We start from the raw sequence: 27,971 nt of genomic DNA, 5'->3' as shown, positions 1-27,971 counted from the left end.
GGGAAAGAGAGTCTCAAGCAGACTCCAAGCTGAGCATGGAGCCCAACATGGGGCTCCATCCCATGACCCTGAGATCACAACCTGCGCCAAAACCAAGAGTCAGCCACTTAACTGTACCATCAAGTGCCCTGATGTAGATTTTGGGTAGATAGTCTTTATTGAATTAAGGAAATTCCTTTTTCAAGGTTGTGTCATCAGATAACCAATTTTAGGAGTCACTCTATTACATGTTTTTCTATATATTTAATTTCTGGCTTTCTACATACTATTTCCTTCTTTTTTTAATTTTTTTTTTTTTTTTTTTTTAAGTAGGCTCCATGACCAGCATGGAACTGTGGGGCTTGAACTCATGACACGGAGATTGAGACCTGAACCTGAAATCAGGAGTCGGGTGCTTAACCAACTGAGCTACCCAAGCAGTCTTTTTTTTCTTTTTCTTTTTCTTTTCTTTTCTTTTTTTTTTTTTTTTTAAAGATTTTTATTTATTTATTTGACAGACAGAGATCACATGTAGGCATAGAGGCTGGCAGAGAGAGAGGAGGAAGCAGGCTCCTGGCTGAGCAGAGAGCCCGATGCAGGGCTCCATCCCAGGACCCTGGGATCATGACCTGAGCCGAAGGCAGAGGCTTTAACCCACGGAGCCGCCCAGGCGCCCCTTTTTTCTTTTTTTGATTTTATTTATTTATTTGTCAGATAGAAAGAGAGCGTAAGGAGGGAGAGCAGCAGGTAGAGGAGGAAGCCGACTCCCTGCTGAGCAAGGAGCCAGATATAAGACTTGATCCTGGGAGGGTCGGATCCTGAGCTGAGCTGAAGGCAGATGCTTAACCGACTGAGCCACCCAGGCATCCCTCTTTCTGATTTTTTTATCCAGATTCTTAGGTCACTGGGTCTTTTCAGCCTTTTCCCTTTCCTAACACACAAACACATACCTATATCTTAAAGGTTATACATTTCTCATAAGCCTTCTCGACATCCCAGTCTTGAAATAGAAGTATTTTTCAATTTCATTCAGATCAAATACTTTCTGATTTCCATTTCCAGTTGTTTTTTGATTTCTGTACTTAGAAGTACATTGCTTAATTTCAAAACAGTTAATTGTTTTGTTATCTTTCTGTTACTGGTTTTTTAGTTAAATTCCACTAGTTCACAGGACGTGCTTCTATCAATCCTTGAAATACATTTGCTCTATGGCCCAGCGTATGTTCGCTTTTGGTATGTGTTTCAACTTCACTTGAGAAAAAAATTTTCATTAAGTGCTCACCTAATGGTTAATATGCCTTATATTCCTTGGGGTATGTCATGTGGCTTAAGGTCTTTTGACTGTTTTGAGGTCATTTTCTCTTCAGATGTTGCCCTATTTTCTCCCCTCTCTCAGTGTTCCAGTACACGTTAAACCTTTTCCTTTTGTCCTGTGTCTGTCTTTGTTTCCCATCGTTTTGTACCCGCCCCCCATTTCTTCCGTTGTCTAGTCTACCAATTTCCTTTAGCTCTGTGCTATTTCAGCCTACCCATTGCATTCTTAAATCATTACTGTTATCCTTCTTAGAGTTAACCGTTTGTCTGCCAGGATTCTCCATATTGTTATTTAAATTATTATAATAACAGTTCTTCTAAAGTCTTATTCAGTAATTCCGATATTTGAATCTTCTGTGTCTTCTGATGTCTGCTTTCTTCTTCTGGGTTATTGGTTAAATGTTACTTTCTTATATATTTGATTTTTGTTGCTGCTGTATTCCTCTGTCAGACATCGGGGGGAAAAAATGCGGTAATGACTTGAAGCTCTGAATGATGGTATCTTTCTCCAGAGAGGTTTAGCTTTTTTATCTCGCCTCTGGCAATAGCTAGGATAGGAGCCGAGGACTTCTGTGTGGGAGGACTTGACCTGATTCTGAGTTGGCGGTCAGTTCTGGTGAGGGCTGGTTCATTTCTGATTTCCTCTCGGTCCCTGTTGGGAGCCTTGAGGATCCCAACCAGAAGCTTTAGATCATGGTAAGGCCCCTGTACTTTGGAAAGCCCTGAATTCGTTGTCTTTGCAACCACGTGAGACTGCCAGAAGCTTCTCTCAGCCTCTCAACTGCAGCTTCTCCTTTTGGAATTGGCAGTCACCGGGAGAGGAAAAGGGGACCTAAACGTGGGGGCTCAGCCCTTGGCTTCTCTTCCCTTGTCTCCACGATGTCCCCCTGGCCTGGTAGCTCTTCCCTGGCGGCGCCCCGCTTTCACACGTGTAGGCCGCATCTTCTCCAGTGTTTGCTGCTTGTCCCCAGCGGGAATGTTGCTCTAGAAGGACATGGCTGTTCCTGAAAGAGGGTCAGGGTTTGTGATAAGCGCCCTCACTGATGGTGGAGCCTGTGACCTCCCGTAGGAAATGCAGCCCCGCTACTAACTGCTGTTCGGTGTTCTCAGGAGTTTCCAGTTCCCTGTTCGCGTGTGGTGTTTGCATATGTGATAAGTTCCCGGAAGTAGGTTTTGGGAGAGGAGATGACGTTATATGAAAGTTCATGTTAAAGCTTCTCTTTGAAAAAAACGTGTTGGCGTGTAGTGATTATCTCCAGTAACCAGCAAAGGCGACAGCCCTTACATTCGGCGCAGGTGGTAGCAGAGATCTTTGACTCGGCGCGTTCTCGCGGAGGAACCCTAGGAAATAGTCGGGTCTGCGGCGGCCCATGCTAAGAGCTCTGGCTTCGAAATTGTAAAATCAGAGCACATGTTGGACGGGAACCAGTTACAGCGGAAGTGAGCTGGCCTCTGACCTCTGTGTGCGCGGCGCTGGCCTCTCTGTGTGTTAATGAGACTCGTCATTTTCCAAAGTCGGAATAGTTCCTTTCGCCTCCAGCACGTCAGACCCCAGCTCGGCGCTCTGTGTCCCCCGTTGCTCCTTCACATGTTCTCTGTATCAGCCAGACCAGGACATTTGTCATCTCTGATCCCTTCCTGGAGCCTTCCCTTCCTCGTTCTTTCCCTGCTGTGGGGTGATGGGTCTGTCCCATCGCAAGCCCGTGCGGCTTGTCTTTCTTCGGGTGCTGTTTGGGGAGTCGTGAAAGGCTCCTCGACGTCCCCTTCCTCCTCTACCGATTCTTCCAACCAGCGTGGCATCGTCTCTCCCCCGGGCTCCTGTGTAGACACCTCTGTTCCCTTTCGGTTGATCGCGGTCAGCTTGTGAACTCTCCTGTCCCTTCTCCACGTTGCCATTTCCTGGTGACGGAGCGCGCTTGCTCGTCTTCCATCGTCAAGTGTAAAGTATGGAACCTCTCTGAAGTGGTTCTTGGCTAATTAAAAAGTGAATCAAAGTGCGGAATTAAGTTGACTGCTAGGTACATCGATTAACTCTTTTTTTTTTTTTATGACTTGTTCTATCTCTTGCTTACTTTTCACTTGGTAATGTTCCTTATACTTCTGTGGACTTGCAGGACTCCCGTGTTTACAGGTAAAGATGGTGACTTAACTGAAATCATTTGCTTTTCATTTTATGGTTTCTGTTTGGTTCGGGGATATTTTATTTCCTGCCCGCATAGGTTTTCTGTTTATGGGAATGTTAGTGTGGTTGAAAGTTGAGGCGGTACAAAGGGTATACAGTAGAGTGTCCTTGCTTCCTGCCAGTGCTCTTACAGAGAGGTTTTTGTTTTGTTTAGATTTATTTTAGAGTGCCCGTGCAAGGGGGTGGCGGGGAGACTCCCAGGCAGACGCCCCACAGAGCACGGGGTTCCATCTCACAACCTGAAATCATGAGAGCCAAAACTGAGAGCTGGACACTCAGCCAACTGAGCCAGCCAGCGGCCCCTTACATGATGTAACTGTTGTGGACTTAAGAAATCACCAGAAGCTCCTCAGTGAGAAAAATGTCTACAGTGATAGCTCCGTGCTGCTGTGATTAGGCTAAAGACAGAGAGCTTCGTGCGGGTGCTTTCTGTCGGTTACTTTGCCGCGAGGCCGCTTTGCAGGAGGGGAGGGAGGGTGGGAACAGACCGTCATTGTTATCGGGACCGCCTGGTAGAAGAGACGGGGTGTCTGAACCATTGTCATGTAACGGGAAACATCACAGGTGCTGCAAAAGTCATACATGTCTTGGTAGCACATTTAAAAAAAAAAAAAATAAAGTTGGAGTAAAACTGAAAATTCAACCGAAGTAGGACTAGATTACTGGCTTATCTTCGTTGTGATAGAGTTTTGGGCGGAGGTTTGGAAAAGTTTCTTAGTTTTATCATTTCTGAGATACTATAAACTTGTATGTGTCGTGGCGCTAAACCATGACGGAATGGAACGTTCCAGTTTCTAGTGTGTGCGGAAAGCGCACTCCCCGCTTACGTGCTGACTGCCAAGCTTTCCCGTACCTGTTCACGTTATTCCCCCCGTAGTTATTACTGGCAGCTCGCTTTCCTTCACAAATGTTTTTTGGGGTTTTTTTCCAGGATTTTATTTTTGAGTAATCTCTGTATGCCCCATGGGGCTTGACCCCACAACCCCGAGGTTAAGAGTCACACTGTCCGCCACCTGAGCCGGTCACGCTCCCTGTAAAGAAATGTGTAGGTCGCTGAAAAGGAGACTTGATAGGCAGAGTTACACTGTCCGTAGGCTCAGTCGTGTCACTGTGTACCTTTCAGCTTTGGAAGAGAAGTGGGCGCAGCTCCTCCCCCTTATCTAGCCCCGCCTCGTCCCGCTCCCAGACACCAGAGAGGCCGGCCAAGAAAGTAAGGTAAGGAGTCCTGACTCGCGGAACCAAGGGACACGGGCTTGGCTCTTAGGCTTCCTGCGGCTGTGAGTTGGAGAATCACATTGCCATCTAGAAGGACAGTGAGAAGTACCTGCCTGAGCGGCTCTCGCCTCTACGGTTTTCCGTGCTGACCCTAGAGGCTCAGGCTCTTCCTCATCCCACAGCCCGAGCAGCCCGGCTGTGCAGGGAGGCCACCGCGGGCACAGGGAGCAGAGTGAGTTACGTCAGGGGCAGGGGAGGCCACGCTCTAGATTGCAGCTGACCCTCTAGGCACCAGAAGTCAACTAGAACGCTGCTCTTGGGGTCAGATATGTGACATCTCTCAGGGCTTGGCAGGTTTAAGTCAGGTTTTAAAGGTTGCTGCGTTGTGCCTCCTGTAAGAGGTTTCTCCGTGGCATCCATGAACTGGCTCCCTTTGGCTTGTAGGAATTTTCTTTTGATTTCTTAAATTTTTTGTCTTGGCATACTGCAATCTTAAATTATGATGGTCTGGACTTTGGCTGGTTGGTAGTTAGGAGGGTGTAAGAAGTTGCCCAGTATTCTGTGGGGAGGAGTTTTTTGGTTTTGGTTTTTTTTTTTTAAGATTTTACTTTTATTTATTTTGAGAGAGCGAGAGAGAGATCACAAGCAGGGGTTTGGGGAGAGGGAAAAGCAGGCTCCCTGCTGAGCAGAGGGCCCTACGCAGGGCTCCATCTCAGGACCCTGGGACCATGATCTGAGCCAAAGGCAGATGCTTAGCCCACTGAGCCAGCCACGTGTCCCGAGTCAGGAGGTGTTTCTGAGCACACCTGTGCCTCTTCCGCCCGCAGAGAAGATGAGCTTTCTCGTCGCTCCGGTTCTTCGACGCCGCTGGCAGCAGACACGGAGGCCCAGGGAGAGAGAGGTAGGTTGAGAAGCATGCGGGAGTGGCTCGCGGTGGGAGCGTCTGAAGGGTGTGCAGCCCGCCGCCTGTCCGGAAGCACACGATGAGCACCGCTGCGTGTAGGGCCTGGTAGGCACAGAGCGGAAAGAGCCTGTCTTGTAGTCTGTGGCCCGGGCAGGTCTCCACCGCAGTCCGGCGTGACTGGGGGCTGGCGGTCAGCAGAGGTGCAGCAATCTGCAGGCGGCCGAGGTAGTGCCCATCCAGTAGTAAGCTCTTGTCTGCCTGTGTTGGGGGCCCTCCTGTCTAAAATAATGTTGGAACAGTACCCAAGACCCCAACCATGGAAGATAGAACCTTTCAGAGGGACCCAGAGAAGTTTCGGTGTGTAGAACCGGTGGGTAGACAAACCCAGCCATTGCTGGAAGAGAAAAGGAAGAATACACGCCCTCGTTTGTTGCTTCAGCTGCAGATACGACCACGTGGAAAGCACAGAACTCGTGGAGCTCCCCGCCCACACCTGGCAGCTCAGGGCAGCGCAAGCGGAAGGTTCAGCTGCTGCCCTTGCGGCGAGGGGCCCGGCTGACGCTGGTAGGGCTCTGCTCTGTCCGTCCACACCTGCCCTCCCCAGCACCGCGATCGCGAGCTCTAGGAAGCCGGATGCAGGCTTCCTCCAGCTTCTCTGACAGGCCCCTCGTCTTTGTCTCTGGCAGCCCCCTCCTCCCCAGCTTGGCTACTCCATCACCGCCGAGGACCTCGAACTGGAAAAGAGAGCTTCGCTGCGGTGGTTTAACAAGGCCTTGGCGGAAGGGACCGGTAAGGAAGAGCGACCAGCTCCACGCTCCGGAGGGTTTTATTTGGGTCCTTCTCATCTGAGAAATCCTTTTGGGTCCTCAGTAGAATCAGGAGAACCGTGAGCACCGGCACTGGAGAGGGATTTCCAGATAAGCAGATGCTGAGGCCCCGAACACCCCGGGCTCCGTGGTGTACCCCTGGGAGAAAATTGCCAAACACGGTCTTCCTTCCTTTAGATGCTGCCTCAAACTGTGTCACCGAGAAGCCCCCTACCACTCAGCCTTCTCTGACGCTTACCCTGCCCGCTGCTGGGACCGCTGCTGGGACCACCGCCGCCGCGGCCGCCGCCCCCGCCCCCGCCCCAAGCACCAACCCGCTGCTGGAGAGCTTGAAGAAGATGCAGAGTTCCACCAGCCTGCCGCCTTCCCCAGGTGAGTGGGCGAGCCCCCCCTGCCGCACAGGACACGGCTCAGTTTCCCTCGAAGCAGAAGTCGCATGCCCGCCAGCCCCTGGAAACCTGGGGGAGCTTGAGCCCGTGTGGCTCACCGGTCCTGAGATGGTGCTCGCCCAAGAGCTTCTGAAGTCTGATGGGCAAGCTCGCAGGAAGGGGGCTGCCGCGCTTCAGGCTGGGGTCGGCAGCCTCGTCGTGGCTGTCAAGGGGCCCACGTGGCTCGTGCTTTGAAATTCTTCGCTTCCTGAGCTGCTCTGAGCCTTGCGGTCATCTTCGGTAACACGCGGGTAACAGCTTGCGAGGCGCGAGGCTCTCTGAAATAGAAACAGGCTCACACGGGTAGGGGCCTTTCAGACCACAGGCACGAGAGGACACAGTCCTTTTCCCTCGAGGTGTCCGGGCGTCGGTCATGGCACCGCATGTGCGCACACTCCTCTGGGCGCACTTGGGCACGCAGCGGGCTGTGCCAGGCCTCGGCCTCTCCCTGAGAGGGTCCACAGCTACGTGCTCCGCATCCCGCCTGTGGTGGGCAAATGCGCTAAACCATTCTCGGGCGTGTAAGGGATTTCACTGGACTTGAGTCTAGGTGTTTGGATTTTCCATAGAGTCCACACATCGATTGTCCATTGAAGCCAAATATTTTCCCAGTACCTTACGATCTGTGAAGGGTGGAAATAGTGAACGGCACCTTAGTTTTAGGGTGCGGGGACTTGAAGGGTTTTTGGTATCGAGGGAGCCCCTGACTCGGCAGCCCCCACCCGGCCCCCGGCCCTGGGCACGGAAGCCCCGAGGGCCGACCGTCGCGGTATTCAGGATGCGCGTTCTTTCTTTTTCCCAGAGTCCACGGCAGCGGCAGCCACTGCGGCCCCTTCGCCTCCGAAGACACCCAGCCTTCTGGCCCCTCTTGGCTCTCCACAGTCAGGGCCCCTTCCAGGCACCTCCTCAGACGCCAAATCTGCAGCCGCTTTCTTGGGGCTGACGCCTGCTGCGTCCCAGATACCAGCCACCGACACCGCCGTGTCCTCTCCGGCTCCTCAGGCGGAGACGTCTGCCACGTCCCCAGCCCCGGCTGCCCCGTCCCCCACCCCTAAGCCGAGTCTTCTGCTGGGAATGCTGAGCGCCGCACCTGCTGACCCCGCCGTGTCGACAGCCCCCAGCGTGTCCTCAGCATCCCCCATGTTCAAGCCCATCTTTGCAGTCCCGCCAAAAAGCGAGAACGAGGACCCCTTGCTGTCCAGCCCCTCCAAGGTCGCCACCACAGCACCTTCCGGCTCTGCCCTCGCTGCACCTGCCAGCAGCCCTCAGCCCACGTTCAAGCCTATCTTTGGCAGCATGGGGTCCCCTGCATCTGCGCCCTTGTCCGCTCCTTTCTCCTTCAGTCAGACCGCTGCCCCGGCCACTGCCGGGAATGTTCCTCTCTTCGCCGGCCAGGCCGCTGCCGCCTCAGCCGCGGCTCCCGCGAGCGCAGCCAGCACATCGGCCGACTCTGCTTCGAAGCCCGTGTTCAGCTTTGGCGTGAGCAGCGTGACCAGCACCACCACCTCCGCCGCCCCACCTTTCCTCTTTGGGGCCCCCCCCGCCTCCGGGGCCAGCTTTACCCCAGCCACGGGCTCCATCTTCCAGTTCGGCAAGCCACCCGCTGCGCCCGCATCCACGGCCGTCACCACGTTCGGCCAGTCCCTGCCCGGGGCCGTGCAGACCGCCGCCGCCACCAGCAGCAGCAGCAGCGCCGCCTCCTTCAGTGGGTTTGGCGGCGGCCTCACCACGCCCGCGCCCGCCACCAGCAGCCCGCCGGCGCCGACCTTCACCACCTCCACCGCCGCCCCGGCCTTCCACATTCCCTTCGGCTCGAGCACCAAGCCTGCGCTGTCTTCGTACCCGGGGGCCAACCCCCAGCCCCCGTTCGGGGCTGCCGACGGGCAGCAGCAGGGGGCCGCCAAGCCGGCCCTCGCCCCCAGCTTCGGCAGCTCTTTCACTTTCGGGAACTCTGCAGCCCCAACTCCGGCCACGACCCCAGCGCCCGGCTCGGTCCAGCCTGCCTTTGGCGGCGTCACGCAGTCCAGTTTCGGCAGCTTGAAGCCTGCCGCCTCCGCCTTTGGCACCCCCGCCAGCACCCAGCCCGCCTTCGGCAGCAGCACACCTATGTTCTCCTTTGGGGCGGCCACCACCTCCGGCTTTGGAGCTACGACCCAGACCACCAGCAGCGGGACCGGTAGCTCCGTGTTCGGCAGCACGACGCTGTCACCCTTCACGTTCGGAGGATCTGCCGGCCCGGCTGGCAGCGGGGGCTTCGGGATCAACGTGGCCACCCCCGGCACCTCCGGAGCGTTCAACTTTGGCACAGGACAGAGTGGGACCACCAGCGGCACGACCCCTTTCGGAGGAGGCTCAAGTCAGAGCACGTTGGGCGGACCCAGTCAGAGCACACCCTTTGCCTTCAGTGTGGGCAGCACCCCTGAGAGCAAACCTGTGTTCGGAGGTAAGATCGGGAATGGCGCTGGTCGGCCGCAGCAGGCGCCGTCCTAAGTGCCGGGGTTAGTTTCCTAACTTAGAGAGCTTTCCAGTCTGGCCGGGACGAGGCTGATGGTCAGTGGTTAAATACAGGGTGAGGGAGCAGGAAGCGTCAGGTAGAAGGCTGGACGTCACGAGTGGCTGTGGAGGAGCTTTTTTCAGAGAGTCAAGGAGGGCAGGCTCTTCTGAGATTTAAGCCAGGTCTCCATCTGGGTTGTGCACAAGGGTTGGGAGTGTGGGTGGGTATGTGTGTGTGGGAGAGCACTTTTTGGGCACAGGGGAGGCCATGCAAAGGCTCCGGGGCAGGAGCAAGCTCTGCTCGTTCAGGAACCCAGAAAAGCAAAGTGTGACTCGAGGATCTGAAAGTGGAAATGATCCAAAATGCTGTGGGGAAGCAGGCGGAGTTGAGGGTCATTCAGAGCCAGAGTTAAATCTGGATTTTAGGTAGGAAGGGAGGTCCTTATAGAATTCCAGAAGAAGAATTAAGGGATTGTATCTGCAAAAGGGGACTTACAAGTTCTCGTCCTGGTGGTTTCTATTCTCAAATGTGGGGGAGGGCCCCAGGGACTGGACTGGGGAGCTGTGTGTACAGGGAGGGCCTCGTGAAGTGCTTGGGAGAGTGGGAAAAAGAACATTCTGGTAGAATTTTCAGGAAGCTCTGAGCACCGGAGAACTGGGTTTATGAATTTGAGGTGAGGCCAGCCCACACGGCTAGGTTATTCCTCAGCAGCGTTCACACGTGAGCACACGGAGGGCAGGGGAGACCCCGCCTGTGTCCGCTTTAGTAGGTTCCCGCAGCGGGGACACGGGCACGCTGGGGCGGGAGGGCTCCGTGACCTGGGGGCCCTCTGGGAACTTGGAGGGCCCCTGGGGGTTGTCAGGGGTGACGGGGCAGGGGTGGAGGCCGAAGGGAGATGGCAAGGTCAGGAGTGAGGAGGCCCGCCCTGAGGGCTGTCGGGAGGCAGGGGCGGGACTGGACAGTGGCCCTCTGGTGGCAAGGGCAGAGGCAGTCTGGTGTGGTCTGGGAAGGTGAGCGGACCCAGGGGTGGGGGGCGGTGTTGGTGGGAAGCTCAGGTTCCTGGAGGGCGGGCACGCCGGGAGAGGCTGCAGAACTCCGCGGGGTCAGAGGGAAGTAACCTGGTCCGGCCGGAAGGTGGGGGTCTGCCGAGTGGCCCTCCCGTGCTCTGGGGGTCGCGGGAATGCAGAAAGGGCAGCACTGCGGGGCTGAAGCAGGTGGGGAGGGCAGCAGTTCCCGCCACTGGGGTGAGCCCGCACGGAGGTCCAGGGCCGAGGTGCCCTGTGGGGACAGCCCCCAGGCTTCAGTACCCAGTGCGGGCACCTCTGCGCCAGCCTAGGTGCTAGTTTGCTGCGGTTTCTCTGTTCTAGGCACCTCTACACCCACCTTTGGTCAGAACACCCCTGCCTCCGGGGTGGGCACGTCGGGCAGTGGTCTCTCCTTTGGGGCATCCTCAACACCCACCCAAGGCTTTGTTGGCGTCGGACCTTTCGGTAAGCAGCGGGTCTCCTGCTCGCCGGTGTGACCAGCGAGGGAGGGGTGCTTGTAGGTTCCTGGCTCTGGGGGCCCTTGGGAAAGGTCAGGCCCGAAAGCACAAGAAAGATGGGGCCTGGCTTGAGGGCCAGCACAGCCCAAGAAGGGAGTTGGAGGGAAATGTTCCAGACCCCCCGGAAAGCCGGTAGAAATGCCTTCCTGCTCGCTTGCGGGTCATCTGGGATTCTGCGTTGCTCCTAGTCCTTCCCCACGCTCCTGTTCCCCCAGCAACTGAACACGGTTTTGGGAGGCCCAGCCTAGTAGTCCCCAGCCTTCTGCTGGCCTAGCCTTCCAGAGATTGGGGTGCCCGGGGACGTGCCCCAGGCAGCAGCTGCCTGATGAAGCCTTGTTGAATCTTTCCAATCTTTCCAGGATCGGCGGCCCCTTCCTTTTCCATTGGTGCAGGATCCAAGACCCCCGGGGCCCGGCAGCGACTGCAGGCCCGCAGGCAGCACACCCGCAAGAAATAGCCTTTGTCCCCGTCCTGTCCCCCGCTCCCTGCCCAAACGTGGACCTCAGCCCCTGCTGGGAGGAGCCTCTAACCCTTCTAGTTCCGTAGAGCAACCTCCGCCGCCCCCACGTTCAGCTTCTGCCGGGGGAGGCAGCGGCAGCCGTGGTGGCCGTGCCCGCTCGAGGGAGAAGCCTCGGGCCTCTGAGGGCGGGGGCACAGGGCAGCCGCCTGCTCCCTTGGCTTGAGCAGCTGCGGCGAGGCTGGAGAGCGGGCGAGAACATCTGTACATACTGTCACCTCCTCTCCTGACTCTTCTGTGGAGGACGCGCGTCGTCAGGGGGCCTCCCTCCCGCTCCCCGGAGGGCCAGCTCGGGGTGGGGGTGTCGCCGGCACAGTGCTTGCCCGCGTCGCTGCTGGGCAGCGGGGGACCAGGGTCGGGGAGCTGGGTTGGTCCCGCAGCTTTTCCGTGCTTGGCTTGCCTGTAAACAGTGGTCGTCCCCGGGTCCCCTTAGGGGACCCTGCTTCCCCACTTCTCGCTGCTCTGGCCCGCCCCCGAATTTGGCTTTGCCTTGGAGAGCCCGGCGGGCACTGCTCCTGCTCTTCCTCTTCCTGCCGAGTCTGAGTCCGCGTGTGGCCCCCCGCCCTCTGCCAGTTTGGCCCCTTAAAGCTTGGTGGCTCGAGACTGTTAGCCTGGCAGCTGCAAGGGCAGATCCCTCGCGCCGGGGAAGCGGGGCGAGCGGGCAGGACGGCCCTCCGCGCCCGCCCGCCCTCCCCTGGGCCGTATGTTTGAGGCCTCGTCCCGTGTTAGTCTGATGCTTGCGTCTGTTGCTCTGTGAATCGAGTTTGGAGGAAGAATCGGACCGTGTGAGTGGCGGCATGTTGGTAGTGCCGGACTTCGCTTGTCGCGTTTCTGGGGCGTCACGCATCGAGCGTGCAAAGTAGCGCCGCTTTACGCTACATGCGCTCACGCCTGGATTTCCCGATGGGGTTTTCGACTTTTAAGGGCTGGCAGCCCGAGAGGATGGGGCCGAGGGGAAGCAAAGACCTCTCCCCCCTGCGGTTTCCCTGCCGCTGACCTGACCCCCCCCCCCCCCCCCCCGCCCGGGGCTGTGGTAGACACCAAAACTAAGGAACCTCGCTTCGAATTCAGGTTCCCCCTCCCCTTCACCTCTGCTTCCTTCGCCCCCAGATTACATCCCCTGGGCCCAAGAGCCTCGCTGCCATGCCCATCCTCTTTGGGAGAAGTATGAATGCGTGTGTCTAAATTAAAAGAAAAAAATATTTAAACATTTTTTAACAAAATAAAAATTTATTTTTGTATTTAAGCTAAATTGCCTTTTAAATTCCTTCAAGCTTGGTTCACTGAGGTGGTTACGTATAAACGCTATCGATTAGGAGTTAGCTGTAGAGTTAAGTTACGCCTGTGCAAGAGGCTCTGGCGCTGTCCCAGGCAGCTCTCCGGAGGGGCCAGGGCTCCTTCAGGACACACGATATAAAATGTAATTCTTATTTTATAAATAATGTGACGTAGATGTAATGAGTCCCCCCTCACCCCGTGACTGAGGTTGAGTGCTGTGGCAGGCGACTGTCCCTCCCACCCCTGGGGAGAGCAGGCCGTGTGTCCCTGTGCGGGCAGCTGGGGGAGAGGCCTGCGCCTCGAGTCCCCGGTCGCTGTCCGGCCTGGGGGCTGGGGCACAGGTCTGGACCCCGAGCTTCCAGGTGCCGGACGGAAGGTCGGTCCTCCGAGTCGTAGTGCCCCGAGCTGGTTTACCTCCGTCCCACAGGCAGGACCACTGGTTCGGGAGCCCCCGGGGGTGTCCCGGCACAGCCTGAGTGTGTGTGCGTGTGTGTGTGCGTGTGTACATGGACGTGCACTGGACAGGGACGGGAGGCTGGGACTTTCCATGACAAATAAAGACTTAATTCCTGTGAGTCTAGTTGGAATTTTTCGTATGAATGTGAGATTTTTCTCCTTGCTTATGTCATTAAGAATTAAAAAAAACTGTGATCTATTGTGGACCATGTCCTGCCTTTTATTTCCACGGTCCGGCCGGCACTCCCTCCCCGGCAGGCACGCGGCCCGGGTAGGGGCCCCAGGACAAGGAAGTCCACCGTGTCCCCGCTGGAGAGCCAGGGTTACCGCTTTCCTTCCTAGAGCGGTGACCAGGCAGTAGGAAGGACGGAGCTGTCACGCAGGGCTGCGGGCTGAGCCGCGCGGAGGCCCGGGCTCTAACTGCCCCCCGGAGCAGGCTCGGCTCCGCGGACCTGCGGCGTGCCCGGAGCCGAGGCCCTGCGCCGTCTCTTCTTCCTCCGTCGGGCAGCGCCGGCCGTGAGTTCGGGTGCTGCTGCTTCAGCCTCGGGGACCGAGCTAGGAGGAGAGTCCCTGAGTCACTGGCAGCCTGGTCCTCCAGCGCCTTCCACGCAGCCCCCGCCACCCCACTCACCTCGACACCTCGACCCGTTCCAGAACAGCGACAAAGAAGCCACCAGTGAGCGTGGTCTCGGGGGAGGCCCGGAGGCAGTGTTCAGCCCCTGGGAAAGTGCTGAGGCCTCGGTGGGGCCAGGAGGGTAGAACGGGGGCTAGCCTGCGGGGGAGCGCAGCAGGGCTGTGGGTACAGAGAGCGGCCCCCCTCCCCAGCCCGCCGGCGGCCCCCCGCTACCTGAAGGCCCCTGGGTTCTGCTGGAGGGCGTCCCACACCACGTCCTCGTTCTCCTCCTGGCACAGGGAGCACGTGGAGTAGACCAGGCGCTGCAGGGAGGGGAAGCTGAGCGCGTGGCGCAGTGCTCGCTGCTGGAAGCCGGCCAGGGCCTGCAGGCGCGCCTTGCTCGGGGTGCCTGCCCCGGGCTCCTCCAGCGGTCTGGCCGGCATGCCTAAGGACAGAGCGTCAGCTGCAGATGGCCTCGGTTCGCGCGGAAGTCCCTGCTGCACGGGTGAGAACGCTGGCCTGGGTCACCGGACGAGGAGAGTCTGAGCTAAACCCGAGGCCAGCGCGAACCCCAGAGCCGCAGGTCGCTCACACACCCTCTGTCCCCATCTCACCTGAGCCGCTACAAGAAGGGTCCAGTAAGATGTACTGGACGTGACGGTAGCGCCGGTCGGAGGGGGAGACCGCCAGGAAGTCCTCCTCCGCCAGCTCGCAGCACGAGACTCCAGCCCGGGCCAGCAAGGTAGCCATGGACGCCAGCCGCGCGGCGTCCCGGTCAAAGGCAAAGATCTTCCTGGGGGACAGGGGACAGCTGCAGCGAATCACCAGGCCCCCAAGGGCCCACAGATGTGACATGCAAGAACACGTCCACTCGGGACACAGGACCGTGTCTGGTCAGCGGGACCCGAGCGGGGGCTTCCGATCTCCCAGCGGCGCCCCCACGGGAAGCTGGGCGTGCCCCCCCCCCCCCACCGCTCCAGGTCCGCATGGGATTCTTCAGAGGAAGGTGCTCTCAGCCTGCACGCCCTGCTTGGAACACAGAGTTCCCGCTTCCCAAGGGTGGGCTCAGACGCCATCCCCTCTGGCTGGCCGGGGCACTCACCCCTGGTTCCTGAGCAGAGCGGCCAAGTGACTGGTCTTGTTGCCTGGGGCAGCGCAGGCGTCCAGGACGTGCGAGCCCGGGGGCGGGGCCAGCAGCATGGCCGGGAGGCAGCTGGCCTGGGGGGCGGAGCGAGGCGCTGGCGCACGGGGACCCCGCGCCGTCCGACCCACGCGTGCGCCCCCTTCCCGCCCACCTGCCCCACCTTGTCCTGCAGGATGAGGTGACCGGCCCGGTACAGGGGGTGGTCGTGCAGATCCGTCTGGGCCGGGAACACCAGCAGCTCTGGCAACAAGGGGTCCAGGAGAAAGCACTTCCCTTTGAGGGCCCGCAGGTCCTCGAGGCTGCCAGGGCACAAGAAGCAGGGAACGTTCTGAGTCCCCCCGGCCGAGCACTAGGCTGGACCTTCCACGTGTGACCTCACGCGCCAGATGCCGCAGACTGCTGCGGAGAAACGCATGGCTGGTGACGGAGGCAGCAGGTAAGGGAACACGTGGGCACTCGGGTCAGCCCTGGCCCAGGGTCCCACCTCCGCCACCTTCCAGCAGGGGACACGGGGGCAGGTGCCTTCCGTCACACCCCGTCCCACTTCTGGGAAGCGGTCACGGGGAGAACTGGGTTATTCCACGCGAGATGCGTACAGTATCCGGCACGAGTGAGGCGCTCCAGAAACGCCAGCTGGCTTTTTTGTTTTTTTTGAAAGATTTTATCTGACAAATGTCACAAGCAGGCAGAAAGTCCGGCAGAGACAGAGGCAGAAGCTGGCTCTCTGCTGAGAGCCTGATGTGGGGCTCGATCCCAGGACCCCGAGACCATGACCCAAGCCAAAAGCAGTGGCTTAACCCAAGGAGCCATCCAGGCGCCCCCGAAACGCCAGCAGTTACACACCCACCGCGGGGGCAGGGGGCCGATGGGCCGGGGGCGCCGCACGCGAGGGCCGCCGTTGACGGAGCGCAGAGCACAGCACGCGCCCCTTGCCAAGCGGGTCACAGAGCTATCCGGGGGCAGCGCCGAGGCCAAACCCAAGCCTCCTGGTTCCCAGCCGCACCACCCTGGCCTCCCAGCAGCAGGCCACAGGCCGAGGGGACGGGGAGGGGGCAGAGGCACTTCCCAGAGCTGTCAAGCCCCCAGGAAGTGGGGGGTGCGCGGAGCACAGCTGAAGTCGGGAAGAGGGGAGACGCGGTCGGGAGGTTCTCCTGCCCGTGAAAAGAGAAAACGGCGCGCAGGGTCCAGGAGGACCGAAAGGTACAGCGGGCAGGACGGGCGCGACGGGGCTCGGCGGCTGGCCTCGCGGCCATCTGTTCGCGGACCACAGGGTGCTGGAGGCGCAAAGCGCAGGGACGCGTCCACACCCGCAGACCTAACACCCGGTCCCACATCCACAAAATGAAGGACAAAGACCCTGGTGGTCTCTGACGAGTCGACGTCCACTCATGACAAAACCCTGCAAAGCACGTGTCGAGGGCACAAGCTGGGCACAGCGCAGGCCACTGGGAAAAGCCTGCAGCCACCGCACTCAGGGGTGAGCCCCTGAAAGCCCTTCCTCTGCGATCGAGAACAGGACAAGGACGTCCCCTCGTGCCCCCTTCTCTCAGCAACCCAGTCAGCGCGGCAGGCGACATGGTGACGCGGCATCCAACCAAGGAGGGCGGGGGACGCGGGAAACGCCAGCCAGAAAACTGCTAGAATGCGCTAGAGCGCATTCGGTAAAGCAGGACAGAAAACCCACGCACAAGAATCTGTTGTGTCTCTTACACAGACGACTCACTACCGGGCGGCCACGGAGATGACGTGGCCACCGCCGGGCACAGGGTCTGGGCACCCCAGCCCCTCCGGCACCCCGTCCCTGGGGCGTGCGTCCTGCCTGCCTTCCCCGCTCCCAGAGCCCGCCCCAGGACGCGGTCTTGAGACCGTCCCAGGGCGCAGAGACCATCCAGAAGGCGGCAGACAGAACCCGTGAAGGCCTTGTATCAACTGGGAAGATTCTGGCAGGTGGGCGTGGAGACGTCTTGCTGCTGCCCGACATGCCCCCCAGCTAAGTGCCCTTCTCAGGAAGCCTGTCCCCGGCCCATCCGCAGCGGCCCGCCCGTTCGGATCACTCCCAGCCACGGGGGAGCCAACGGGAGACCATGAGCACACAGCCTGCGGGGGTCCCCAACCGGCCGGCGATCTCTGTGTGGTGCAGGGGGCCCCTCCGTCCGATGCTTGGGGACCCTGTGTGAGTATGGGGGGCGGGCCGAAAGCGCAGGCCGCTTTAACGGACTCACTGGAGAAACTACACGGTGGCCCTGCCGCAGAGCAAAGTGGGGGCGGGGGCGAGGCTGTGCTGGCAGATGGCCACACTGCGGAGGCACCCCCCCGTCAGCGGACCCCTAACACAAGATGCAGGGGCAGCCCCGGCCAGCAGGGCAGCCCCCCAGCTCGGGAAACTCTCGCGAAGAGAGGGTCTCCTCCCTCAGCTTGCGGACGCGGCTGCCACGTGCCCGCTAAAGGCTGGGGGAGCATCCCAGTGCAGCCGGGCGGTGACAGGCCGTGGGGCAATGGCTTCTCCCTGGCTGCGCCGAAGGCGACAGAATGAGCCCCTGCCCCACACACCCTGCCCTCCAGCAGGGGCCGAGTGGCCCACTTGTAGCAAGTTCAGGGACTTACATCCTCGGGTGCTGGATTATTCCAGCCCGCGGGGGGGGCTTGGCCCAATGAGGGGGGCCTTCCTGGGCACGCGGGACCCCAGGAATCTATACAGAAGTACAACAAATTCGTAGGCCGCTGGGAGTGAGACGGGCCATCGGCACCCCGCTCTCTGGAGGCCCTGAGGGGGCCACATCCCAGCAGGAGGGAGCCAGCTCCAGGTGGCCCCCAGCACGGGGACGGGCTGCGCACAGGTGTGAGTCCACCCGGGCAACACGACGTTCGGGGTGCGGGGACCGAGGCGGAGCTCAAAAGGCCACCCCCACCGGACCGGGAAGGGTCTGGAGAAAGTAACCCGGAGGCCCGCGGACTGGACCTCCCTGCTGTGGTCCTGCAGCGCCAGCCTGTGCAAAGCCTTAAAACCTGAGCGACGATGCCCATCAAGAAAGTCCCTTGACGCTGCCAACTGGGCACCCTCCGCCTGCCTGAGGACATGGGGGTCTCCCTCCCCAGGACTAGGGAACACCCCGGGTCCGGCCGCCTACCGGCTCGACTGCGTCCGGGTGAATCCCACCTGGAGACTCCGCGGGCACACGAGACCGCCCCTCCCCGAGGACCAGACGACACTGCAGGCACAGGGACAGAGGAGAAACCCTCCATGGGCGACATTGAGCGGGCACCACACGCCCTGCCCCGGCGCTTCCCACAGCCCACGAGAGCCCACGGATGCGTGTCCCAGCTCCTGGGGGTGACAGCAGAGCACCCAGAACCGAACAAGGCAGTGGCCCCCCCTGCACACGGCTGTGCCCAACGCCGCCACCGTCTCAGACACCAAGGCCACAGTCCGGGGAGGGTGCCGTGCCGTTCTCAGAACGTGCCTCCACGGTGTCCCCTTGGCCACTAAGCACAAGACCGGTTGCCTTCACATGGGAGGGGCAGCGGGGGATCTTCTGAGCACTGCCCCCAGGCTACCCCCATGGCCCAGCATAGGTCACAGGAAGGCAGCAGGGGCCCTGTAGCTGTCACCCTTCCCACACCAGGAGGACGGGCCATCGCACGCACACCCTAGTAATCGCGTGGAAGCGTGCGTGTCGCAGGCCGTCCCGCAGGCTTTCCTGCGCATCCATGAGAGAGAGGCTGGACAGTGACCCCCAGAAAATTCAAGGCCCAGACACTGCCCTGGGGGTGGGTGTCATTTCATCCGCTAAGACACACCCCGTCCCAGACGCTGTGACCGACGGGCGAGGTGCACTTCACCTAGCCCCCAAGAGCGAGGAGCAGGTGTGCGAGCCTGGAGAAAGCTCTGCAGGACTCCGCGTCCCCACCTGGCGCAACACCTCTGTCCCTGAGTCCAGCAGGGGTCACGGAGCCGCCTGAGAAGGCAAATCACTAGGGAAAGGGACAAAGCTCCAACGGCACGAGCCGAGCAGCTGCTGAGGCTGCGCACTGTGGCAGCGACGACTGAAAGGGAGAGCGCCCCTAGGACTCTGCTTCCCAGCTCTGGAAGGAAAAAGACACCAGGTGTCCCTGCCAGAGAGCAAGAGCTTCCAGTCGTGTGCGCCACACCCCCCAGGGACAGCCCCTGCGGAAGCAGCACCACAGCGGCCACGGCCGCAGCCAGAACGTTCTGGCCGGTGATGGCTCCCCAGCCCCAGCCCTCAGCCCCCCACGCGCACCGCGGGAGGCCCTAAGGAGACCCCCTGTGGCGTGGACGGTGGAAAACAGGAGGGGTGGATCGTGAATGAGCCCTTGCGGGGTCAGGATATATGAAAAGACAGGCAGGTTCACAAGGTTCCACGTCGGGGCTCCCACGGCAGCACGATCCCGCCCGGCGGGCCAGAAGTTGACGACAGTCTGGCTCCTGGGCCAGCCCTAACGACCTCCGGGCAGCAGTAACTCAGCACACGGATGCGGGCCCGCCGCTGCGCCCCGATGGGAGGGCACCTACCAAGGAAGCCAGAAGGCCCTGGAGGTAGAGGGGCCGGTTAGCTCAGCAACGCGGCCCAGCTGTTGTGAGTCCTGCCCACGGCAGCTGGCAAGGCCACCAGACCGGCTCCTCCCTCCCCAGCGAGCACTCGAGCCACCCTCCCTGTAGGTGGTCACCGCCTCGGCCCCACCTGAAAAGAGCCTGGGTAAGTGTACTAGACCGTGACTGGGGGTCACGCCGCAACAGTCCCGATGTGCAAGTGCACAGAAGCACACGACGCGAATGCAGGACCCATCACCCCTCTGACCCGCAAGCAGCCGGCCCGGCAGACAGGAGACAGGATGCAGAGAGCGGATGCGGTTACTCGGGTCCAAACTCCTTGGCTAGTGGGACTGAGCGCTGTCGCAGGCTCTAACACAAACGAATTGGGGCCTGCCGCTCTGCGGGCCAGACTGGGGACCCCCGCCCGGGCAACTCCATGCAGGGAAGAGCCGCCACCCTCTCCCCGAAGGCCGCATGCTGCTGCTGAGAACGCCAGGCTCCCCTGCGCTGGGAAATGCGCGCTGGGATGGCCCCGGGAACGGGCATGGGACCTCCCACCCCTGGGCCGGGAGAGCAGCCGCACCTCCTGCGGGATCCAGCGGCCCCTGCAGAAACCGCTCCACCGGGAGCGGCACGCGCGCTCCGGAAGCGGGCCGAAGGTGGGGGTCCCGGTCTGGCATGTCTGCTCCCCGCTCCTCACGCCCGGCAGTGCTGCCCCCCCCCCCCCGCCAAGGAGAAAGGAAAGCTGCCAGCATCCTCTCCTCCAGGCTGGAGAGCAGTGGTCGTCTGTCTCCCGATGACACCGTCACTTGGCACCTCTGTTCCCTGCACGGGACGGAGAACACGAAAGCACACACGGGAGCCCCCGCTACACTCCCCCGGCGCCGCCAGGGGCCCGCCCTTCCGAACACTGAAGGGTCTTCGGTAAGGAAAGCCGACCTCCCCAGCAGGATGCACTTGGACGTGATTATGGCTTCACAAGGAGGCACCTGTGTGTTCCTGACGAGTGTGCTCACGGGCCATTTATTAACTCACACAAGGACTCGAGTCCACGGCCTGAGCGATGGCGCCTCCAGCCTAGGGGATGTTAATAAATCAACGGTTTGGATCTGGGGGTGCTTAGCGGTGTTACCACTGATCTGGGGAATTTCGCGGGGCGGGGGGGGGGGGAGTTTGTTTTAAGAATTTATTTATCTGGGGCACCTGGGTGGCTCAGTGAGTTAAGCTGCTGCCTTCGGCTCGGGTCATGATCTCAGGGTCCTGGGATCGAGCCCCACATCGGGGTCTCTGCTTGGCAGGGCGCCTGCTTCCTCCCCTCTCTGCCTGCCTCTCTGCCTACTTGTGATCTCTCTGTGTCAAATAAACAAATCTTTAAAAAACAGAAAAAGAATGCATTTATCTGAGAGCACATGTGCTAGGGGGAGGGCAGAGGCAGAGGGAGAGGGAGAAGCAGGCTCCCCACTGAGCAGGAAGCCTGATGCGGGGGAGCCCCGGGATCCTGAACGACCGGAGCTGAAGGCAGACGCTTAATGAGCCACCCAGGCGCCCCTGGGAAATTGTGGTCTTAATCTGTTTTCTCCTGCATGTGTCCCAGCAAGAACTGGACCCGCCCCTAATGCTGCGTCCGCCTCCCGTGCTAGTGAACCCCCTGCCGAGCACTCAGGACACGTGGCAGAAAACAGGGTCGTCTGGGATTTTAGAGCTGGTCACAAGGGTTAAGAGTGTTGGGGAGGTCACTGAGAGCACAGGCCCGCCGGCTGACCCGCCAGCCAGACCCCGGCAAACGGAGGCGGCTCCTCACCCCTTTCCCTGACTTCGGAACGAGCACCCCACTTGCCTTCCCCACCACAGGCCGCCCCAACCACAAAGCCTTGAGACGGTGACGTGGTGCTGAGATCACAGGGACCGCGTACAGGCATAACTCACTTCACCGCATGTTGCTCTACTGACAACGCTTCGCAGGTAGTGAGGTTTTGTTGGGGGTTTGTTTTGTTTTACAGACCGAAGGCCCCATTTTCCCAGCACCATCTGCTCCCTTCTTGTCTCTGGGTCGCATTCTGATAATCCTCACAATATTCCAAACTTTTTCATGAATACAGAGTTTGTTACAGTGACCTCTGATCAGTGATTATGACTCACCAAAAGTTCAGGTGATGTTTAGCATTTTTTAGTAATAAAATACATAAATGTCTTTTCAGACATAACGCTCCTGTACACTTCGTAGGCTACACTATACAATAAACCTGTCTTTCATGGCCACAGGGAAACCAACAAATTCATCCGACCTGCTTCACTGCAGCATTCTGGAACCGAACCCACACTACCCTCCAACATGGGCCTCCACGTGACTGAACCCAGTTAAGGCCTATCTAGGAACTGTTTTTAAGATTCTGGTGGGGCCGGGCCGGGGTGCAGGGATCTACTCGTCTTCTGGCTTCCCAGGGCAAGCCTTGTATGAAGCTCCCTTATTACTAAACCTGCCACATGTCCGTCGGGACCAGTCCGCCTCTTTCTTCGTCCCTTCTCTGGCCCTGCCCCGCGCGGATGCGGCCTGGTTTCAGATTATACCTGGAAGGCTCCCAGGGAGTTTGCAAACCAATGTTATCAGAAAAAAGAAATTAAGAAAACAATCTCATTTACACTCGTATCCCCAAAAAACCCCCAAAAAACTAGAAATAAATTCAACCAAGGAGATCAGAGACCGGTACTCTGAAAACTGTAAGATACCAGGAAAGAAACTGAAAATGACACAAACGAGAAGCTGCTCCACACTCACGGAGTGGAAGAATGTCGTTGAAGGTCCACACTACCCGAAGCAGTCTACAGAGCCAGTGTGACCTCTAACAAACTCTAATGGCCATTTTACAGGTACAGAACAATCCTGAGATTTGTATGGAACGGAACAGCCAGACCCATCCTGAGAAAGCACAAAGCTAGAGATCTCACACTGATTTCAAACGACATTACAAAGCTGCAGACAACACAGAATTGGTCCCGGCATAAAAACACACACGCAGATCAATGCAACAGAACAGAGGGCCCAGCAATAAGCCCATAGCTGCACGGCCGATGAGTTTGTGGCAAAGGAGCCACGAACATACAACAGGGAACAAACAGTCTCTTCTATAACGGGGTCGGGAAAATGGAGGTCACGAGCAAAAGAATGACACTGGACAAAGACGGATGGCCAACAGGTACACGAGAAGGTGTAAACATATGGGATTAAAAAATTAATCCCATGAGTCATGAGGGAAACAAGCATCAAAACCATAACGAGATGTCACCTCCCACCTGTCAGAACGGCTATTACCCAAAAAATAAGAAACAGCTGTCGGTGAGGATGTGGGAATCACCGCTGGGGGTGACGAGAACTGGCGCAGCCACTGTGGGAAACAGCACAGAGGCTCAGCACAGGATCAGAGCTGGAGCCTACCGTATGATCCAGCAATCCCATTTCTAGGTGTTTTTCCAAGGAAAAGGAAAACACTAATTCAGAAAGATACCCGGCCCGTTTGCTACAGATATATAACCGCCAAGACCTGGAAACCCTAAATGTCAACGGTTAGATGAATAAAGAAAACATGTAACTACGTGCACGTATGTGTGTGCGTGTGCACATGCGTACACACACGGGAATATTTTTCAGACAAAATATAAAATCCTGCCGTCTGTGACCACATGGATGGGCCCTGAGGATCTTACGCTAAGTGAAATAAATCAAAGACAAACACTGTATATTCTCACTCGTATGTGGAATCTCTTTAAAACACGAACTCATAAATACAGAGGACGGCTTTGTGACTGCGGGGGCGGGGCTTGCAAAAGGGGTAAAGTTTGTCAAAAGCACAAATTTCCAGCTATAAGATACGTAAGTCCCAGGGCTCTAATGTACGGCACGGTGGGTGAGCTAAGAGCTACGGTACTGCGTACCTGAAAGATGCAAAGAGATCTTAAAAGTTCTCATCACAAGAGGGGGCACCTGGGTGGCTCAGTCAGTGACGTGTCTTCTGACTCTTGATGTGGGCTCAGGTCATCTCAGGGGCCTGAGACGGAGCCGAGCCCTGCTTCAGCACACCGGGTACGAAGCCCCCTCGTGCCTAGGAGTCTCGCTCTCGCTCTCGCTCTCCCTCTCACTCCTCTTTTTTCTCATCACAAGAGAAAAAAACTTTCTGTATTATACGTGGTGACGAATGTTAACTAGCTAGTCATTACCTTGCAGTATAAGTCAACAATGTGTGTTTAAGCACATTGTTTTGGAAGGATTCCTCTTAAGTCGTGAATTCTGAATAAACAGGATTTTAAGTTAAGGGCTGGAGAAAGCCCGGCCTCGGCAGGAGAGAGAGAGAAACTGCTGGAAAAGCAGGAGAAAGCCGGAGCGCCCTCACCACCTCCCCTCCTCTCTCTTCCCCTGGATCCCCGTTTCCCAGAGCCCCCCCGCAGCCAGGCAGGTTCTCAGCTCACCTGGAAGCCCGACCCTGGTAGGAGAAACCTTGTCTCTTGAAATAATCTACTGCATCTTCAGGGCTGGTCTTGAGGGTGTTCACGCGCACGAACCGAGGCACCTGCGAGGCTAGGACGCGATGGGCGGTGAGGGGGCAGGACCAGGCCCTCTCCTCTGGGGGCCTGGGCGCTGCCCTCCTGCCCACACGCCCTCCAGCTCACCCGTGCCAGGCCTGGATCCCACTTGCAACAGGTCCTCGTTGCGGCTCACCCGGCGCTGAACCTTGAGCCGCGCCAACTCCGCCTTCAGCCTGGCCTGGTGCCGCTCCAGCAAGGGTCTCCAGCGGCCCCCGCCCCCTCTGAAGCCCTTCCCCAGCAGCAGCTCGTACACGAGCACCTGGGGGTGGGGAAGGAACGAGGGACAGGCCTCAGAGTGCGCGTCTCGGGACGTCACAGCGCTGAGCGACCACTTGCCAGGCAGCGCCGGGTCCGGGCGAGGTGCTCTGCCCAAGGCCACAGACCAGGTGCGCGGCAGCCCGGGGAGCCCAGCCCGGTGTCTCGCTTCCCGGCCCCGAACCGTCTCCCCGGGGCTGCTCACCCGCCCCGCTCCGCATCCGACCCTCCTCCTCGTCGTCACCACCACCCTCGGGTTTGCGCCAGGGTCCCCGCCGCGGGAGGTCCGGCACGGTCACCCCGCCTCAGCGAGCGGCGGCTAGAGACGCTCGCGCGCGTCGGACAGAGGCGCCTCCTGAAGTCGCGCGGGGCACGGTCCGGCGCCGACACCGGGTCCCGCACCGCCACCCCCGCCCGGCCCCGCTACCTTGGCCAGGTGCGGCCGCAGCTTCTTCTCGGCGCGGAGGAGGCCGGCGCCGGCGATCACGGCGTCCAGCACGGCGGAGTAGCGCTGCGTCTCGCACACCAGCGCGTACAGCTGCTTGACGTTCTGCGCGCGGCCGAGGGGACACCGGCTGAGGCAGGGCCCCCCCTTCTCGCCCCCCCCGCCGGGCCCGAACCCCCGAACCCCGCTACCTGGAAGCTGCTGGCGTACACCAGCCCCTTGATGGAGCCCCGTCGGCCCTCCACGGCCGCCAGCACCGTCGCCGCCGTCGCGTACAGCGCCATGCTGCGCTCCCACGCGCCTTTACGGCCGTGTCGCGAGGCACTCTCGCCTTGGCACCGCCCCGCCCGCCTGCACTTCCGGGTCAAAGGGCGCGGACTCTCGACCCGGAAACCCCCGTGCCCTTTCAGGACTCCCGAGCCCCGCGTGAAGTGAAGCGCTGGGAGAGCGGTTTCCCGCTCCTCTTCGCACCGCTTCTGTTTCCGATCTTTTCCAGTCCGACGGGCGGCGGCGCTTCCCTGCTGTTTTGTTACAGAGGTTGATATTGTGCTTATTGATCCTTTGTGTTCTGTTACGTTAGTGTCTCTTGGCCACTCCCTCCGTCTCTGTCCTCTGTTTATTAACAATACATACCTCGTCTTACGTAGATTTTTTACAGTTTACTGTTGTTTTAAAACACTTTTTAAGCTTTTTTAAAGATTTTATTTGGCAGAGAGAGATCACAAGCAGGCAGAGAGAGGGGGAAGCAGGCTCCCCGCTGAGCAGAGAGCCCGATGCGGGGTCCCAGGACCTTGAGATCGTGACTTGAGATCGTGACTTGAGAGGAAGGCAGAGGCTTTAACCCACTGAGCCACCCAGACGCTCCTACTGTTGTTTTTTAATGTTTATAGTTTGGGGCCGGTTTTCATATTTTTTAAAAATGTGGTTGATGTCATACTTGGAACCGCTTCTTCACACCTTTACAATATAGCAGTCACTATGGCTTCATCTTTTTCCCACACTTAAATCTTTAACCATTTAGAATTCAGTTTGGCACATGATGTGAGGAAGAGCACTTTGTTTCCAAATGGTGGGTTTTTTGTGCATTGTAATAATTCCTTTATAGTAATTTCCCCAGCGGATCTCTGGGAGGACAGGGATTTTGTAGGATTTGCTTCTGTCCCCAGCACTCATGGGATTACTGGTACACATTAATTTGATTGAATCAATCCAATACATGAGATTCTCAAGCATTCAAGTGGACAGGCCTCCGTGGACCAGAATATACCTGCCTGTGCATTCTCTGTAGCACCAACAGCACGTCAGCATTTTGCAAGGAGGTTGACTCTAGTCTACATCCAAATTGTTGTTTAAACGTTTCACCCAGTCCTGTAGCTCTAGGTGGGTTAATAGTGATCTTTGAGTGGAAACCCCACTCCCAACTGAGTAACATCTATTTTGTTTTCTTCATAGCACCTGTTCCAGCCGCAGTCATGATTTACTCTCTAGCTGGCTCCACGAGGGCAAATCCTTTTTGACCGTCACCTAGCTGCACCTCCCAAACCAGTGTTCTCGCAGTAAGGACCTAGCATCTGCTGCGTGGCGGACGGAGGGAATGAGCGGTGCACAAACTGGCAGGGACAGCCAGTAGCTGTTCACGTAATCCACCCTAAAACAATCCCAATCCCCACTCCTTCAGGTGAATGGTTAACAAGTGCATCGACATTAATAAAGTCCATAGAGGATTCAGATTTTCTTGGCTTTTACCTAATGACTATTTTCTGTTCTTCAGTACCATCTAAGGCACCATGTTAAATTCAGGTGTCCTATCTCCTTGGCTGTGACGATTTCTCAGACTTTCCTGGTTTTTGATGACCTTGATGGTTTTGAGAAATCCTGGTCAGTGTTTTGTAGAATGTCTCTTCATTGGGATTTGTCTGATTTTTTTTCCCGTGACCAGACTGGCTTAATGAGTATTTGGAAGAGTACAGGTAATGTACCATCCTCATCAGATCACATCAAGGGCATATAGTATGAGCATGACCTTGACTGTTGATGCTTACCTTGATCACCTGCCTAAAGTAGTTCTTCATCTTTCTCCACTGTAAACTAGTCTTTATCCCTCTGTTCCCTCTAGGAAGGAGTCACTATGTATAGTCCGCCCTTTAAAGGGTAGGGATTAACACTCTCCCTTTCTGAGGGCAAAGTAGGTACATAAATTATTTGGCATTCTGCAGAATTCTCTCTTCTTCCAGCTTTATTTAATTAGTCACTTACCATTATGGACTCATGGATATTTACTTCATACCTTGAGTTGTAATTCAGTACAGGAATCCCCTGATTTATTTATTTTTAAGATTTTATTTATTTGACAGACAGAGATCACAGGTAGGCAGAGAGGCAGGCAGAGAGAGGAAGGGAAGCAGGCTCCCTGCTGAGCAGAGTCCGATGCAGGGCTCGATCCCAGGACCCTGAGACCATGACCTGAGCCGAAGGCAGAGGCTTTAACCCACTGAGCCACCCAGGCCCCCCTCCCCTGCTCTTTTTAAAGTATGTTTCACACCCAGCATGGAGCCCCGTGTGGGGCTGATTTCACCTCCCTGAGATCAAGGCCTGAGCTGAGATCAAGACTTTGATGCTCAACTGACTGAGCCACCCAGACGCCCCACCCCCACCTTTTGAAAATTTGCATTAACACTTCATTTTACGAAAATCCTACAGTAGTACCTGTTTTCGCTAACTGAAAGAAAGCCGAAGAGAATTCTCATTTTATTGAAAAAGGGGAAAAGTAAAAATAGTACTGTCTTGCCACAAGCCCCCGTAGACGCAGTGCGTACCCCGTGCCAGGGTAGAGGGGCTGCCCAGCCCTCTGCCCTCCACCTCTCAGCATCGGCCTCCATAGCTCTCAACTGTGCTTTACCTTGATCAACCGTGTGCGTCCACTCGTATTACGTAGCCGAAGGTAAGAGAAGCTTAAAAGCAGTTAATTTGGGGTGTCTGGGAATGTTAAATATTTCCACATAAAGTAATGGTCATCGCTGCTTCTCATTACTCCGCTTCAGCGAACAACTCAAAGTATGAAGTAAATTGCACAGAAACTCTCTACCTACTGACAGTGGGGAAACACGTACTATTTTATTCTGTCACTCAACTTTTTCCCATTTTGGCACTGGGAGTGCTTTCAGTTGGCTCCCTGTGTCCCTTTGAAAGGCCTCTCTTATTGTAGGGTTTTCACACCCTTGTTTGTGAGCGCTTCCGGGCACTGCCA

General features: G+C 57.8%; 2 protein-coding genes and 1 long non-coding RNA gene across 6 annotated transcripts in view; 2 read left to right on the top strand and 1 right to left on the bottom strand.

Moving 5' to 3' along the window:
* POM121C (POM121 transmembrane nucleoporin C) overlaps nt 1-13,341 on the top strand; it is a 58,451-nt gene extending 45,110 nt beyond the window's left edge. For all 3 annotated transcript variants that reach the window (XM_004761650.3, XM_004761649.3, XM_004761648.3), the window contains 8 exons: nt 4,599-4,690; nt 5,518-5,591; nt 6,034-6,158; nt 6,281-6,383; nt 6,599-6,793; nt 7,652-9,292; nt 10,711-10,833; nt 11,246-13,341. In XM_004761650.3, coding sequence (XP_004761707.1) covers nt 4,599-4,690; nt 5,518-5,591; nt 6,034-6,158; nt 6,281-6,383; nt 6,599-6,793; nt 7,652-9,292; nt 10,711-10,833; nt 11,246-11,343 — 2,451 coding nt within the window. In that variant the 3' untranslated portion in view covers nt 11,344-13,341. The remainder of the gene's footprint in view (nt 1-4,598; nt 4,691-5,517; nt 5,592-6,033; nt 6,159-6,280; nt 6,384-6,598; nt 6,794-7,651; nt 9,293-10,710; nt 10,834-11,245) is intronic.
* Nucleotides 13,333-25,075, bottom strand: NSUN5 (NOP2/Sun RNA methyltransferase 5). Of its 2 annotated transcripts, XM_013061040.2 has the most exons (10): nt 24,916-25,075; nt 24,707-24,829; nt 24,109-24,283; nt 23,908-24,016; nt 15,055-15,193; nt 14,853-14,968; nt 14,365-14,543; nt 13,985-14,195; nt 13,769-13,909; nt 13,333-13,692 (listed from the first exon to the last, which is right to left on the bottom strand). In XM_013061040.2, the coding sequence occupies exons 1-10, from the start codon at nt 25,006-25,008 to the stop codon at nt 13,554-13,556; spliced, it is 1,425 nt and encodes a 474-aa protein (XP_012916494.1). In that variant the 5' UTR covers nt 25,009-25,075; the 3' UTR covers nt 13,333-13,553. The 2 variants fall into 2 exon arrangements, with proteins under 2 accessions (XP_012916494.1, XP_004761702.1); XM_004761645.3 differs by having other exon boundaries at nt 13,985-14,247; nt 14,853-15,193.
* On the top strand, nt 25,059-26,452 carry LOC106006715. The gene is made up of 2 exons (XR_001180987.2): nt 25,059-25,261; nt 26,177-26,452. It is a non-coding gene; the product is annotated as an uncharacterized LOC106006715 (long non-coding RNA).
* The last annotated feature ends 1,519 nt before the right edge of the window (nt 26,453-27,971 follow it).

This window comes from Mustela putorius, unplaced genomic scaffold (assembly GCF_011764305.1).
Source record: "Mustela putorius furo isolate JIRA1106 unplaced genomic scaffold, ASM1176430v1.1 tig00000139_pilon_pilon_pilon, whole genome shotgun sequence".
NCBI classification, from domain to species: domain Eukaryota; kingdom Metazoa; phylum Chordata; class Mammalia; order Carnivora; family Mustelidae; genus Mustela; species Mustela putorius.
Note: the sequence above shows the minus strand (reverse complement) of the source record. Positions and strands in the feature narration are given on the sequence as shown.

What these genes read in the sequence shown, in the direction of transcription:
- NSUN5 (XM_004761645.3), bottom strand. Translation starts at nt 25,008, where the DNA reads ATGGCGCTGTACGCGACGGCGGCGACGGTGCTGGCGGCCGTGGAGGGC. An exon ending in TGTACGCCAGCAGCTTCCAG is followed by an intron (nt 24,830 to 24,915) that starts GTAGCGGGGTTC and finishes GGCCGCGCGCAG; the next exon opens with AACGTCAAGCAGCTGTACGC. An exon ending in GAACGGGTCGAGGTGTCGAG is followed by an intron (nt 13,693 to 13,768) that starts GTGAGTGGGGTG and finishes CTCTCCTCCTAG; the next exon opens with CTCGGTCCCCGAGGCTGAAG.